The sequence below is a fragment of the Antrostomus carolinensis genome, unplaced genomic scaffold (genome assembly GCF_000700745.2).
Source record: "Antrostomus carolinensis isolate BGI_N321 unplaced genomic scaffold, ASM70074v2 scaffold13207, whole genome shotgun sequence".
Classification (NCBI taxonomy): domain Eukaryota; kingdom Metazoa; phylum Chordata; class Aves; order Caprimulgiformes; family Caprimulgidae; genus Antrostomus; species Antrostomus carolinensis.
This window is the reverse complement of record NW_010328128.1, coordinates 59,758-76,963: the sequence shown is the minus strand read 5'-3', so window position 1 is coordinate 76,963 and position 17,206 is coordinate 59,758. Positions and strand designations below refer to the sequence as shown.

The 17,206-nt window shown below is 36.3% G+C and overlaps 1 protein-coding gene across 1 annotated transcript in view; it reads left to right on the top strand.

Moving 5' to 3' along the window:
* Positions 1–1,213: 1,213 nt before the first annotated feature.
* The window catches only part of KNDC1 (kinase non-catalytic C-lobe domain containing 1), a 60,065-nt gene continuing 44,072 nt past the window's right edge, over positions 1,214–17,206 (top strand). The window contains exons 1-2 of the mRNA XM_029085992.1: positions 1,214–1,451; positions 4,708–4,766. Of these exons, the coding sequence (XP_028941825.1) occupies positions 1,214–1,451; positions 4,708–4,766 (297 nt within the window). The remainder of the gene's footprint in view (positions 1,452–4,707; positions 4,767–17,206) is intronic.

Genomic DNA, 17,206 nt, shown 5'->3' with positions numbered 1-17,206 from the left:
GGTAAGCCAAGTATCTTCGATGTTCTCCAGTACTGAGGTATGTAGAGAAAGTTGTAACTTTATTTTCCAAGCGATTAAAAGTTTAAACCACCACAATTTTCTGAGCTTTAAGATATCTCACATTCTGCTTTGCTGACAATGAGATACTTTATTTTTTCTATATTTTAAGTAATATGCAGCTACATCTTCAATTCAAGATATATTTTAAATAATTTAGGAGTATAGTCTTATTTATTACATAAATGAGAAAATATGTGTAATTAATAGTGGTATAGCTTTGATGTAAAGTAACTTCTGTAGATACTTCAATTTTTCTGTTAGCTTGTTTTTCCTTACAGATGGAATTGATGGTTTTGTGTATGGTTTTTGTCATGCCTTTAAGTTCATGGAAACTTTTTACTTCTGTAGCCATGGGTATTGTATTAGTTTTATGTTCTAAAAAATGTACATGAAAAGGCTAGCTGCTTTGAGCAAAGCACCGTTTCTGAACATCTTGGCCAGAAAAGCCACATTAGAGCCACATTTTTTTGGAATTGGACTCTTCATAGCCTTGCTGTGATCACGAGGTCAAAGGAAGTCAACTTACAGTTTAGGACAGTAGCTTAGAAATAAAGTCCATAAACTATTTTGATCACTGAAAGCTCTGGGTGTAATGGAGAAGCCTAGGACAGCCAAAGTGCTTCTTTTAAGTCAAAGTAAAAAACCACTTTTCCTATGGTTTCTTTGGCTTTTGAGTGTTTATTAAATGGTCTACCCCACTAAACTTCACAGCAGCATCATTCTTAAGACAAGCTAAAGTAGATGGTACTTTTTCCCAAATCGCAGATGGTAGGGAAAAGTGCTGTGAAAAGAATGAAGTAATTTATCCAAAGGCTCCTGGGAGAGCTTAAGGGAGACATGGGTTAAACAAAATGTTTTAACTTGGTCTCTCTGCTTTTACCTCCAAATGGTCTGTTTCCCCAACTTTGATGCAGTGTTTATGTAACTTACATAGTTCCCACAGTAAGTTTTTTTTTTTTTGATGTTAACATACTGTGATAACTGTCTTCAGGTTAACTGTGCTTCTTAAGAAACTCTCTGTGTTAAGAGCAGAGTCATGCACTTGGTGTTTCTTGGGGTGTTAATCAGTGTCCTAGAAAGTCTGAGAACTTGCTGGAAACATTACTTGCAGCCAGTTGTGTCAAATGTAATCTATGATACACAAAGTAGTGTCATGAAATACAAGGTAATTTATGAATTTGTATCTTGGCAGGAGAATGTGTCCCTTGCTGATATTTTGTCACTGCGGGATAGCTGTCTTACTGAGCAAGATATTTGGGCAATTTGCCTGGAGTGTTGCCATTCTCTGAAGAGTATTGCCCATTCTGCAATCTTCCAGACGCTTTGCATCACTCCTGACACTTTGGCTTTTAACACCAATGGCAATGTGTGCTTCATGGAACAGCTCAGTGGTAAGTATTTGTGTTTCCAGGCCATTTGTTTTGGAAGTATGGAAACTCATAGTGAGAGGCTGTAGTAAAGCATTATATTCTATTCTTAAGACTTGTAATTAAAATGAAGATTAAAAAAAAAAAAAAAAAAAAAAGTTTAGGAATGGGTGAGTATAGGTCCATATGAACCTACATGCTTGGTTTTGTCACTGATGAACAAAGACTTTTATGTGTTTGCTTAGAAGATTCTTCCTAGTTACTTCAAGACTTATCCAGGGGAAATGTAATTTATCTCCTTTTTAAACACTGGAGGTTATGTATTTGTGTATCTGTGTGCACAAGCCTCTACCTATGTAGAGCACGTTCCTGGTCTCTTCCAGTTTTTCTCATTTCGTGGATATGTTCTATTTCTAGAGAAATCTGACATTCAGTGGATCTTGATGATTGTGGCCATAGAGAATGGGGCAATTCTAGTGCATGTTCACTGTCAGAAAGGAAAGCTTTCTCTCTTGTATAAAGCATTTTATTTTTTAAGTCATGATTTTTAGACTCAGCAGGTGTGGTGACTGACTGAGAAATGAATTTTAATATGCTAAAAACCGGTATGTAGGAGCATGTAAGATCTTCAGGTATTGTAGCAGATGAATGAAGGGATACTTAACTTAAAAAGCTAGCTTCTGATTTCAGCGCAGGAAAAAAAAGCGTATTATTGTTGCTGTTCCCTTTTCACATGACCCATCTCAAGAGTCTGTCTTGAGCCTGTTAGGAATATTACAAAACAAGAAATACCTCAACTCTTTTTCTGTAGTCCTTTTAAAATTATGTCAACTTGTAACTAGAACTGTACTAGTCCATATACACACTATTCAGGTTTTTGTTTTCTTTAATCTAATTTATTTTTTAATCTATGTCAGTGTTTATTCTTTTAGTCAAAATCTAGATCACAGTATTTAGAAAAAATGGGTTAAGGTAAGTTTGCAACAAATGAATATTTGTTGCCTTCTTTAGAAATAAGATATTATAAGCAAATAAGCAGATAACATCATGAAATGTAATCAGTAAAGATGAAAATACATCTTCATAATTGTGGTATTTGTTCTGTACTTAAATTACTCAAATATCTGTGAGTCAACTTTTAGTTCTGTGTTAATAGGGTAATGTGGAATCAATTTCCTTTATTTTAGAGAGCTTGTCATAATTTGAAATTAAAAAAAGAAAAAGGCTGCCTTTGTATTTCATAAGGGTATATGAAAGACTTGTTGAAGAGAATAAATCTAGTGAATGAAAAATGCCCTTCAACTAAGATCTTTGCTTGCAGCTGGGAAAGAAAAAAAAATCAATTTCTTCTTAAACGTTTTAGTCTAATTGAATAGCTGGCAAACAATTGATCGAGGAATTTGCTGTATTCAAGTGCTTAAAATGTGGGATAACAAATTCCCAAGCAAAACAAATGTACAATGATTTTGTTCCCTGTAGTCATGTTAGTCTCTGAGGAAGAGACTTGTCATTAGTTCTCTTTAAAGAAAATTGTGTTTTTCCTAGGAGTGCAATGAGTTATGTATATATTCTTGTTTCCCTTGCACACATTCCACTGTGTCTTTGACTCTCTCTTCCCCTTTCCCTCAGATCTTGTTACTATTTGGTTAATATATAGTTTGTTAGATTGGCATTGGGGAGATTGTCCTTTTTGCTTCCCTGTAGGTGTTTCCTATGGATTTATTCTGTCAGAAGGAAATTATAACCTCTGGATTTGCTTGCCAGTGAGAGAAAATGAACAGCCTGTCGCCTCTGCTTTAGCAGCAAGTTCTGCTTCCTGCAGGTTCTGTGGTGCTAAAGTGACAAACATTCAATAGGATGTTCTGCCAAGGGCTCTGATATCTTCTTGTCTCTTAAAATCAGACAAATTTCCACTGTAAACATTAGATTAAAAGATTACAGTGAGCTTTACCAGTTATAAAAAATTATATGCTTATAAAGCCTTTACAGTGTTCTATCAAAAGAAAGGGAAAATGGAGTGGGGAGATGAAAAGAAGGAGCAGTAATCTGGGAGTGAGGGAAAGGAAGAGACAAAACATCTTCTGTCCCTTATTTCTCTTCCCCTTCTGCCCCCCAAATATCAGGAGAAAATGTGGTGGTTTTGGGGAATGCAGAGTTAGTTGCATACCCTTCTTTTTCAGTGGGAAAGTAGAATCAGGAACATCATAAGGAACTGTAAATCAATTGGTGGCATCTGGATAGTCAGCCATGCCAAGTAGCTGAAATATGTGAATAGATGAATATGTAAAAAGTCCTCTCTACCATGTAACTGAGTTTAGTGTCTTCACAATAAGAGCTTTTCATTTCACTTCTAGAATACAGGCACAAAAGTTCTATTAGAGCTAAAGCTGAGTATGCTACACCTGTGAGCGTGCTTTTCTTATCTCCATGTTGAGAAGGGAAACTTACAGCATTTGCTTGTAAATGATCTCAATCATCCATTGGCTTCACAGAAGAGTAGACTAGGTGAATTTAGTATGTACGTGAAGAGTTGGTTCTTAGTCGGGCACTTTTTTAATCCCCTGATGTTCTTTACTGGGTTCATATGACGTTGTTACAGTATGATACTACATGTATGCTTGGATGCAGCAGCAACATCAGTCTCTTAAGATGTTCCTCTCTTCCTTCCACCTCTTCACTCAGAAATGGCTGCTGCAGTAGCTCAGTTTTCTGCTGAGCAGCAGACAGGTGGGGAATGTGTTTCCTCAACTCTTTTATGGTAACTGGAAGAAACTAAGCAGAAAGGTCAAGCTTCTAAGTTGGCCTGTAGATGAAGAGGCAGTTGGCTGTTCAGGTTGTTCTTGCTGCTTGAACCCTTATCACCCAGGTCTGCAGTGGAAAATGAATGAAAATGTCCCATTAATCAAATCAAACCTGCAAGACACAGCTGAGTCACACCAGCTTAGGTGATAACTCGCTCCAAACATAAATGTCTGAAGGCAAGAAGTGGTTAGGCATGGTAAATGTATTTCTTTGGCAGTGTTTTGTTTCTTAGTAGGAAAAGCATATTATCTTCTTGCAGAAAGATTGAAAATTGCACTTTATTTTACTTAGTGCTAGAAACATGGAGAACAAGTTCTTTGTACATCAGATATGAGTGAACCAAAATACTGCTATATACATAGTTTCTTTTGTATCAGATATGAGTGTATACTTGAATTTGTGTCATCACATTGGTTTGTTTTTTGAACGAGCAAGAGTATTAATTTCTAATCTGATATGTTTCCTTTTGCTTTCAAAGATGATCCAGAGGGTGCCTTTGTTCCACCAGAATTTGATATCACCGGTAACACTTTTGAGGCAAGTTCATAAATTTATCTGTAAAAATAGAGGGGAGTTTAATTATTTTAGTACTTCTGGCAATACCAAATGCTCAGCATTCTCCTTTAGCACACTTAAAGACTGTGAATAGTAAATTGTACTGTTTAGATATGTTTCGTGGAAATGAAAAGTAAACTTAAATGCTATATTAATTTTCTGTATACACATTTGTTCACTAACCATTAAAATGTGAGAATCTATTTTGGCTGAATAATGTATTGCCCTAAACCACAGCTGGTCTATATTATGTTCACTGTTATCCTTCACTTGGTTACATTTGCTTGTTTGGGGACTAGCCATGAACTTTTATGACTAAATATAAAATTTGCTTGCCATCCCCTTCAATAAAATAATTCATGGAAGGGTAATCAGCGATTTTATCTTTGATTTAATGAAGAAACAAATGGCTATCTGTTGCTTTGCAATGCACAAATGCTCTACATTGTTAAATTAAATTAGATTTAAATTGTTTATACTAATTCATTAGCCTCCCAAGTCAACCATCTCATTGCATGCTGCAGGAGTGTTTGCTTGCTTAATATCTTTTTTTAATAGAGTATTTTTTTCTGGCATATATTCTTAGATAATTCAAATGCGTTAATTAGCAACATGTTCTATTCAAGGTATAAAAAAATATTCTGTTTCTTTATAGTTCTATACAAATACATTTTACTTTTCGTAGTTATAGCCTTCATGTTTGTAATTCTCTCTATTTTTTTTTTTTCTCAGAGGAGGAAAGGGAAAAGGATTAGTGAATCTTGGAAGTGTGTAGCACTACAAGTGAGATGAGAATGATAAGGCAGGAAGGGTGGTATTATAGAATATGTAGGAGTACACTCTTTACAGGTTAGAAATGCAGTATTTCTCCCTGTTGCTATGCTTTGTTAATAATGTAGTTATATGGGCCAGCAGAGCTCTAGTGATTTTGTGCTCACTCTCCCCTTCAACCCTTGGGTTGATTTTTTTGGGACTCTTGTTTGGGTGCAGGTGGCCAATGTGGGTAGGGGGATGGTTAGGAGGTGACCAGTATTGCATGTAAACTGGGCAATGGTAGTAGTCTTTATATTCAGATGTGGTTGAGGAAAGCAAGTCCCAGAGTCACCCAAAGGTGACTAATTTTTGTTTCTTTTTGTTGTACTTGTGAAGCAGGACTTAAGACTCTACATAAATATGTTCTCCATCCCTTGCCCCTTAACGAGCCTCTAAGACTTGACACAGAAACACTTACAATATTTGTGGAATTATTTGCTTTTCTGGCAAACTTATATTTCCCTCAACCCTTTCTCCTCCTTTAGGAGTTGCTGAACTCTTAGACATATAGAAAGTAGATGAGTGAAAGAGGTTTGAAGACGACCAAGGGGATGGGACAAGGTGAAATGGGATTTGCAAAGACTGTGGGAATACTAACTGAAATTCTAGTTCTGTATGATAATACAAGGCCATTTTATCCTCTGGGGTAAAACTCATCTGTGTACAGGTTTATTATTTAACTCTTCTCTTTCGGCAGTACTTACAAGCCTGTCAAGCCCTAGTGGATCCCAATTACCAAGCACAATACAAACAACGATTATACAATCAATGAAAACTATTCTAGTCAGGAGTGGCTCTGAACATTGACCCTTTTACTTTTTTTTACAAAAGTTGATGAAGATACATGAAGGTACATTCGCATGGAAGGAAGTCAACATGCTTTGCCTTGTCAGTTGTGAGGTGGGGTAAGGGCTGGGTGCACTGTTTTCTGTCCATTGCTCCTATTTCTTTATCTAGCAAGCTGGGGAGCCTTGCAAAGCAGGGAGAGCAGTGCTACAACAGTGTCCTGTTGCCTCAGCTGTTTCTCATAGACCATCCTAGGGCAATGTACAAGACTGAAAAGCTACAGCTTTCCCCTTCATTGAGGCAGAGGTGTGTTGTTTTACTCTGGGATTTGTGTGCATTTTGTCAGACAGCTATGTGATTCTGAGTATTCATGGAACTTTCAAAGCTTTACCTCTTACCACTTGTAGAGTTTGGTTGAATTTTACGTACTTTAGTACCAGATCAAATTCAGCCAGAGATTCCATGCTGACCTCAGCTTGCTTTTGCTCTTGTGGTTTCTAAGACCTACAGTGGGTTAATCCGTATGTACTTGTTACAAGGGTTTTATAATGTTGTAATCTTTGCAAGCTAGCTGTTTCCTCTTGGTGCTAGTGCTTCAAGGTCTTCTCTTTCTCAAAGGAATTGATACTTTTGTCTATCCTCTCACCCCTAGTTGTAACCTCCTGCTATGCAGTAGCTGAATAGCACTGGTTTATATGCGTATCTCTGAGGAAACCCTGCGCCCTTGTGCTTTTTCAGTATTATAAGATTCTTTGTACTATACCAATAAGCTGCCCTTTTTACAGGGGCATAAAATCTTTTCTGTTACTGCTTGCTCCTTCCTTGGTAATGACCTTACTCGGTTGTTCTTTGTTGAAGGAGTGTTTTTGCAGCTGGTTAGTATGCTTTGTTGAGAACAATGGAAAGTAGTGTTTGTATTGAAACTGTGCAATTTCAATATAAACAAAAAAAATAGTATTGGAACTACTAATTATGTTCAGGATGATCTTTGATAGCTGTTACTCAAGTGTCAAAGCTCAGCTGATTTAAAATACTTAGGTCAGCCAGAGGTTTTGCTTGATTTAAGCGTGACCCACTTTATGGCTTCTAAAATGGAAGCACACAATGAGGTTTGTATGGCTACTGGTTGACTTCTTCTTTAAACTCTTTTTTTAAAAAATCCCTCAAATAAAGCTACAGTTATTTCAACAAGAGATGTTTTGTTTCCTGCTTGGTGAATTACTGATCCAGACCTCTAATGGAATTGTGACTCCAGTCTAATTGGTTACTAAACTTAGCTGGCACTCATAAGCACACAAGGGTAATAGACACAGGAAACAAACTGAAATGCATTACTGTCCTGGTGTCTGAAACAGCACTATTAAAAAATTCAGTTTCTAGTTGGAATTTCAAATAGCAAGAAATCTAAAGGTTCATCCAAATGATAATGCACAGGACTGAAAAATAATTGATTGCATGTGGTTTATTTTAGACTTGTGTCTTGTTTCCTGACCTGCTCTCCATTTGTAAAGTGGGAATAATAACACCAACTTTGGTTACTGTTGAGAGTAGAAAGGTAAGAACTAGCCCTTCAGGGAGCTGTCAGCTTCAGTGTCAGGTGTAGAATAGACTTTTTAGAGAGAAAGATGTTAAGGAAGTAGCTGTGAAAGAGGCTTTTGGTGCCAGCAGTGAAGTGTGGCTGAGCTTTCCAACTAGTGAGTTCTTTAGTGCTGCCACGATTCCAGCCTGTGGGATTGGAGGAAGGATTGCAGTATCTGAGAGTCTCAAGAGACCTTGAAATGACTCTGTTGCTAAGCAGTTGGAGCAGCACTTAATAAGGTAATTCTGTTATGTCCTGCTCTTCCTGGTGTAAGCATTGCCACAGTGCAAGGGCAAAAAAGGCAGCCAAGCAGGTACCGTTGGTCTCTAGAACAGTACTGGACTAAAATAGAGAATCTCCTGGGTATCTGTTCATGTTAATTTCTTTCCCTCTAACTGCTATCTCCTTAAAGACTTCTGTTACTATTGTGTGCTAGTAACTGCACTGTTAAGGATTGGTGCTGCAAAGAGTCAGGGAAACACGGAATAAACTGTAGAGTTATGATACACACTCTAACTCCAAATAAAAGGAGAATTTCTATACATTACAATTATTATAATTTTCACTTTTAATGTATATGCAGGTATGTGATATGGCTATGCTCAGTAAAAGCTTTCTGATGACTGAAGCTGTTACTTGCCTGCATTGATGGAGTGATCTCACTTTCTGCTTCTCCTCTAAGCTAGGAGGTATAGGTATATATACTTGCTATAGCAAGTACAGACCACTTTTGTTCTCATTGGATCTTGAGCTAGAAGTCAGTTAGAAATGTCCTGAGTATAAAGCCTAGCCTCTAATTTTGCAATATTTTACTAGTATGCTACTGTAGAGAGCAGTAGAGAATGTGAATTTTTCTGTTGTAGAAAAATATTAAGAGACTGAGATGCAAAAATACAGATTTGAGGCTTCTTTTAAAATTTGTCTACTATATGCTGGGCTTATCAAACAATTCATCTTCAGTATAAGCTAAAAGTGAGTCCTGATGCCCTCCTCTAAATAGGAAGAGCTTTAACCTTTTCCTAATGAAAATGGTTCCTATTTCATTTTCTTGCCCTGGGCAGTACAGTGCTAGACTTGTGAAATTTGACCAATGTGGGGCCCAACAGGAATTGTTAAATATTGGTGAGTTCATTAATAGCCTTATTTCTGTCACTACAATACAAGTTTGCCCCGGGTTAAAAACACTGGCTGTCTCAAAACAGTTTCAAATAGCTATTTGTCTGCATCACAAAACTGCCATTGAGTCTGACACAGAAGTTCATTGATGTAGAACCCCACATTTTTAACATATGAGCTTTCAGTGAGATGAACGACTGATGTCTGCCATGTGTGAACTTGCATTTATAATATTTTAATAATGTAGCTATTCAATTTTGCTTGTTCTAGTGAACCTCTGTAACAGAAATCAGTGATTTTTCAGTCCTTCCTTTTTTTTTTTTTTTTTTTTTACATCTAAAGCAGGCTGGATAATGCTTCTGTTTAATGGCTTTTTCCATTATTTAGAGGTGATAAATGCAGTAGTTCAGAAACCTCAGTGTGCAGCAGGATTAAAACCTTTTAGAAATAAAAGAACTGAAAAAGTGATACAGAGTTGAATGCTACCTTGAAGGGAAGAGGGAAATATGGGATAGAGAATAGGAAGAAAGTGAAGTTCACACTTTTCTGTTTTCTCATCTAGAACTTGTTCTTGCTTTTTGCTGTCACAGCAGGAGTGGGGTATGCTGTTCTCTCACCTGTGAGAGAATCAGAACCAGAAAAGGCTGAACATGGCCTCTGTCTTTGCTAGAATGTGGCAGCTGTTGACTTGTAGTTCTCAGTGGGTTACAGTTGATTTGTATTATTAAAAAAAAAGTCCAATTGTTTCAACATCCTTAAAAATAATCAATTCTACACAAAGGGAGTTCTCAGTGAGTTACAGTTGATTTGTATTATAAAAAAAAGTCCAATTGTTTCAACAGCCTTAAAAATAATCAATTCTACACAAAGTGGTATAACTAGTATAGAAAGGACAAGCTAAAATGTGTTACACTTTTTTTGAAAATGAAATAGTTAAGATTCATATAGGTTATTCCTATGAAGTGTGACAAGACAGTTGGATTGATATATACCATATACATACAAATATTTTATATAAGTGCATGGGTTGAAATGCTGAATGAAACCCACTGATCTAAGGAACAGCTAAAGAAAGAAAGGTTCAGGGGGTGTATGTGTGTGTATAGAGATATATATATATATGTGTGTGTATATATATATATATGTTGGTCCTACTGAAGGAAACTGAGCTGACAGTTTGGTGCTGCAGCATTTTTCAATAGCTGATCATTACTGAGCTAGTGCTCAGGTCTCAGCTGTTGGTCCTTCTCTACATGTGAAAGCCTTCATCTTTCTCCCAAATCAAAACAGCAGAAGGTATAAAGGAAGTCTCGCCTTTGCCACTTCCCTGGTCTTTTAAAGCAGTAGCTTTGAATGCTGTGAAATTCTCTACTGTTCTATTCTTTCTTTAGTTCTTGGTGCAGGAGGAAAAAAGAACACTTTTTACGTGTTCTCCTAGAGCAGTTTTTGGTTTTGTTTTTATCTGAGGGGGGGAATAAGTCTTTTGAAACACCTAGTGTCTTTTTTCTTGAGTTCTGCTTCCCTTAATTTCATGTAGCTTCCTCTTGAGATGAATTCTGTCTAACAGCAGCAGGGCTTGTCATCAGCAAATGGTAACTTATCTCCTCCTGTAGCCTAAACTATTCTATCTTCTGAGTGTTATTTAAAGCTATTTTTTCCTTCAGTGACAAAAATAAATTACTTTTATTTGGTTACCTATGCCTCTACTGTGCTATAGAAGAGGAAATGGAATCCTCCTGCTCTTGCTTTTACATTGACGGCCCAACTGACATTCCATTCAGGAACTTAGTACTGAGCAAATATCACCCTTTAGTTGCTTTACACAAAGAGCTAACCTAAGGAAGAATATGAGACCAACAGGACTTTTTTTTTTTTTTACAGCAGTCTTTTTTCTTTTTTTCTTAATGTAGAGAATGTCTTAAAGTTTATAATTTGATTACCTCAAAAACCTACAGCTTGTTGCTTAGTTCTGAAACTGCGCTTGCAAAGTTGTCATATTGGTCCTTTCTAGCTGGGTTTTTGAGCATATTGCTGGTATTTTTACAGTTTTGCCTCTAAATTGGAAACACAACTTTTCACAGACTGACTTCTATTTTTATCAGGAATAGTCTGTCTTTCAGGCAGAAAAATGTCCTCAGAAGAGAAATTACTATCTGTACAGGTAACCTTCTCAGTGAAAATATGTAGTATTTTAGGTTTCTTCCTTACTCAGCTATTAGGTTCCTATAAGAAGGCATTATTAAAGCTAATATATATATTTTCCTTAAGATTGAAGAAGATTTTTCTCTGATGTATAAAAGCATTTTTCAAATTAGATTATTTCAGGATTTTTGGTTTTGTGAGGGAAAGATTGAGTGTGAAAAGAGAACTTGGTGTTCTGTCTTAGAAGAGTTGGTTCTTGTAGTAGTTGAACTTTACTCTTTTAGAAACCTGAGGAGCTGTGTTAGATAAATTTGCAGATAGTTCCTACCATAAGCAAAGATCTATGGAAAAGAGGACAAATTGTTTTCTCCTATTATCCTTGTGCAGTGTCATAAATCTGGAGCTTCCTTAATGTTAAAGATGCACAAATGTTTTGGATTAATTGTTTATCTCTAGCCTCTTCTGATTAGCACTGATGCTTTCTCAGCTATGGATGAAGTTGTCTTCCTTAGTCCTAGTAGAATTTTCTGTCAGCTTCTGGTGCTACACATTCAAACTCATTTCTTTGGTGGACCCATCATCATACTGGTCTTACTGGCAGAACTTTATTTTCTATTGTACTCTCTGCTGATTTCCATCATTTACTCTTTAGAATGTTTCAAAATGCTTTTGAAATGTAAGCCTGAACCCTTAAAGGCAACATGAAGATCCCCAGCAAAATTATTCCTTGTCATTACTTGATATCAAAAGATTTCTGATTCATTAATTTTATTTGTTTTACATGGATATTCAGGTAACTAAAAGAGCAATGATTATTGCTAGATTGGATCTGGAGACTTTATACTCCCTGGAACAATGAGAAACAAATTATATTTACCACTTGCATGAACTGAAAATAGAGCCATTTAACCAGTGTTTGAGAACATTCATAAACACTACCTTCTTTTTGAAAGATTCAGGAACTGACTGACTTAGATGACAGAATGAATGACTTCCTATTCTCTCGATAAAATTGAGACTAGTCCATTTTTTGGTATGAATTAGATGGTTGTAGTTATCTTATTAGGTTGCTTTAGGTTGCTATTGTAGTTATCTATTTAGGTTGCTTTATCTTATTAGGTTGAGATTTAGTCAACAGCCTTCAGGTTTATGACAAAATCGTTGTCACTCACATGTCATACTCCTTAGTTACAGCATTTCATAAAAACATCAAAGAACAATTGATAACATGCTTTTGAGACTAAGGACCTTGTCTCCTGGGAAATGCATTGCAACTGACTTAGGCTTTCTTGACTGACCACTGGAGCAGGTTTTAGAATAGAATATTTCAGTTGGAACGGATGTACAATGATCATTTAGTCCAATTCAGGCTGACCAAAAGTTAAAGCATATTGTTAAGGGCATTGCCCAAATGCCTTTTACACTGGCAAGCTTGGGGCATCAACCACCTTTCTAGGAAGCCTATTCCAGTGTTTGACGACACTCTCTGTAAAGAAATGCTTCCTAATATCCAGTTTAAACCTCCCCTGGTGCAGATTTGAACCATGCCAACGTGTCCTATCACTGGATACCAAGGAGAAGAGCTCAGCACCTCGCTCTCCACTTCTCCAGAAGCTGTAGAGAGCAATGAGGTCACTCCTTGGCCTCCTTTTCTCCAAATGAGTCAAGCCTAAACTCCTTAGCTGGTCCTCATAGGACATTCCTTCCAGCCCTTTCACCAGCTTTGTTTCCCTCCTCTGAGCACGTTCAAGGACCTTCACATCCTTCTTAAATGGTGGGGCCCAGAGCTGCACATAATATTTGAGGTGAGGCCACACAAACACTAAATACAGCAGGATAATCACCTCTTGTGACTGGCTGATTATGCTGTGTTTGATGCACCCCAAACAGATATAAACCTCTTAGTAGATACATACTTCAGGATTCTTGAACTCCTAAGTGCTCTAACCAAGTTAAAAAAAAAAAAAAAGCCACAACTCCCCACCCCAAAATCCTTTCTGTCAATTGTAATGGCAACAGGTGTTGCCTTTTTACTCACAGATACTGACCTAATCAGTTTTTGAAGAAGCATGTGAATTAAATACGTATGTTACACTTGCCTTGTAATTTTTTTTTGTTTGTGGGCTATACAGTTCAAGCCCTATCACGTTATACGTGACTTCTGTGCCTGAATAGAGAAGAAGGAGCAAGGTTTGCTTCTGCAGAAGTCTTTCCCCTATGAAACAATCAAACAGAAAAAAAAAATCTCAAACCAAAACCAGCCCCTATCCCCTGCCCCCCTCCTCCCCCCAAAAAAATCCTTCCTGTTTACCTTCCTCTCTTTGCATTCCTGACACATACAATGAGAGCTACCTGCTCATTTGCTATTTCAGTCACCTACAGCTGTTCTGTGAAAATTAGTGTTTTGAATGTGATATTAACAAGATATTATGCAGTGGGATAAGTTCAGAAGTATTTGGCCAGCTTTTTACATTTGCAGTTTGATATATGTTCCTTGTAGGGGAAAAAAGTTAGAGAAGATCTACATAGATTAGTACTTCAAAGAAAAGTGAAGTAGTTACTGTACAACAACAAATATGATGTCATTGATTCAGAGCATGGTGAAGAAACTGGGATGCTATTTGAGTTTATTGGCCCATAGTGTTCTTAACTGGAAGTGTTGCTCAAAGTTCTTTAGCTCCAAAATGTGGAATAAGCATCCCCCAACACAGGATTGTGCAAATGCATTACTCAGCTCAGAGTGATACACTTTACTAGTAGGCACCTTCTCTTAGGTTTAAGATAAAAATGATATTCTTTTCTTTAAACAAATAACTTCAATAACTATTAAGGAGAGTGGTGACACATGAAATTTAGTTTCAAAAGGAGTTTAAAGAAATCATAATTTTCAATAAGCTTTAGAAATAAATGTGTTTAACTTTTGCTATCTAACCTCTGAGACTCCAGCAGTTTTATTACAATGTTCTTCCTTACCTGTCATAATTATACTTCTACAGACCTGCAGGAGAACAGTCAATTGGTGTGCTATTCATCCACATTGGGGTGCTGATCTTTGTGATTAAGGGAAATGGGATGCAAGTGTAAGAAACCTGTTCTTAATTTGTCCTCACCCTGCAAACAAATGAGTAATTTAATGCATATAGCATGGTTTAAATTTGGTTAAACTTCTGTGTATGTTCATCTTCATGTGACTTCTTAATGTCTTCACTACAATGGTTAAGTTTCTTGAAACTATATTGAGGTCCAGTTGAAAAGTTTGTATTTTCTGACTTTGTTTTCCTTTTCTCTCTCTGGGTGTAGCTCTGGATTGACAATAGTGTTTTTCAAATGAATTACTGCTATAGATACTGGCAATTTAGTCTGTGGACAGCAGTCACCTATGTTACATAGCCATGGAAAGCAAAAACATAGGGCTGTTAAAGTGTTTAGAGGTAGCATGGAGGCTGCTGTAAACCTATTGTATGATTTAAAAAAAAAAAAAACCAAACAAACAAAAAAAAAACAAAAAAACCCCAACAAACCCTGACCAAATATGTATCTCCTATCAAAGATCTCCAAAAAAAAAAAAACCAAAAACAAAAACAAAACAAACAAACCTGAAAAGAGGTTTGTATACAGCAGCCTAAGGAGGTGATTAGAAGCAAGTCTAAAAGGTATGCAAAAAGCTTACAAAAGTAAGCTGAAAAACTAGCAGTTTTTTTTCCAAATCTATCAAAACACAGGAATGCTGTCCAAAATCTGCAGTGATTGCAGATGAACAAGATACAAAAGAGTTTTTCAAAGAAATCCATAGCAGAAAAACGTGGGGGGTGTTAACCCATTTTCATCTTGTAGGATCTTCAGGAGGTTCTTGCATTGCAACTTTTCTTTATGGGGAGTTATCAAAAATTTGACTTAAATAAGAGTGTTAGAGTAGACTAGTAACCAAGTAGATGAAATTAGCAGTAAAATAAATTTCCAGGGCCAGGTGGTGAAACAGCACTCATAAAAGAAGCAATTACTTACAGTAATATTCTTTAGCCTGAAAAGAATGCCCTGAGGGAGAAGTTATGCTAGAAATCTGTGAAGTATGCCATGGTGGCAGCCACGGAGCAAGTATTTGCCAGCCCTCATAAATGAAGAAGTAGTGACAATGAGATGAAAACAGGTGGACTCAAACAAGAGGAAATACTTCTTTGTTATGCTCTAAGCTGTGGAAATTCTTGCTGCAAAATGTAGATACAAAAAAGTTGTGCATGGATTAGACAAACTTAAGGAGATAAAACAGTTGTCATGAACCGTTATAGACAAGAAGCCTGCAACTACAAAACACTGAGGTTAGAGTGGTGTGCTAGGTAGGTAGAGTTCCTTGATTCAAACTGATTGATATAGAGATCACAAGAAACCAAAACACAGTCAAATGTAGGGACAAGCAACATTCAGTCATACTGTATGTGATAGATGCTCTTTCCAAGGGCATTTAGGTTTTACTTGGTTCAATTTTCCTTATGTTGTTGTAGCATTGCTTTTTAGATGATTGTATCTTTGAAGACTTGTTTGTGTTTTGTGATATAAACTGATCACCTGACATTCGCTGAAGAGTATATTAAAACTTGAAAGCTTTCACTTAGTTGTTAGGTAAATTAAAAGGCAATTTGAGAGCTGAAATACCTGCAAACTTCAGCTGTGAGCAGATTATTTGAGAAAATCTGACCGGTAGCTGTGTTATTGTGCCCATTTTTTTAATTTTTTTTAGAAGTCTTTTGGAGAATAATTTTTTCAGACAAAAACAAGTAGCAACTGTAGTTAGAAGGGACAATCTGCAAGTACAGCTTTGGTTGAAAATGGTGTTTTGCAACATTTGCTACCAATTCAAGCTAGATATGGTTTGTGAATAGTCTACAGTGCTTTAGCACTTTTAGTGCATTCTTCAGACTAATTATCTACACATCCAAAGTGCCAAATGAATAAAAAGATAATATTTAATACAGCACCTTCCAGTAATTACAGTTATACAGAAAGGCATTTAGTCCCTTTGTAATGAAGGAAAGTATTAAAAATAATAGACCTATTTCCCTTTCATTTTATTCTGAAGAATATGTCTGACTTTTGTTTGCATAAAAATAGTGCATTTTAGAGCGAGTACGTTGTAAGAAGACATAGGTAAATATTAAATGTTTTTTTTCACAGTAGTAATTTTCTCAAGCATTAGCATGAATTTGTTTATAAAATGGGAGTTTTATAACAAGCCTGAAGCTTTCATTTACAGAACCTTTAAAAGCTTTGAATTGTGAGAAGTTGAAACATCTATATGTGTGCAGCTATCTCAATAAAAAAGAAAAAACTGCAAGGCAAAATAAGGGTCAGCTATGAATGTCAAAACCAAGAATTGTCTAACACTATTCCCATAGCTTATCATTTGGTCAGAAATATTTTACAGGAAGTATTAGTTTTATTATGATCTGTCTTTTTCTGTTCTGCTCAAGACCTACATTTCTGAACTCAGTGAAATCTCAATACAAAATGTAAATGGTCATTATTTGTAATTGCAATATGCTAAATGCTTATGCAGTCACTGTTCAAAAGCTCTTTTGTCAGCTTTTTTCTGTAGTGTTTGTCTGTAAGTATGAGTTCCTACAGAAACTTAGGTTTTTAGCCTTGCCAAGCAGTAATACAACAGAACCTCTGTCACACTTGGAGCTTTTACTTCTTCTCCTGATCTTTCAATTTGCAGATTTTAAAACTAGAGCAGATCATTACTGTTCTTTGATTTCACTTCCTGTAGTGTTAAATGGTCATAAAATGGCATGCAGCAAGCCAAGTAACTTTTGATTGGAACTGACAGAAGCCTTTTTGAATGTATTTCATTCATATAAAATTTTAACATGATGGCAGAAGCTGTCTTTCTTCTTTGGTAAGTGCTTCCAGTACTTAGCCTGAAATTTTAAAAAATTTATAGTATCTTCACCTTTTCAATTTTTATCTGTTTGGGTTTTTTTTTTTTGGG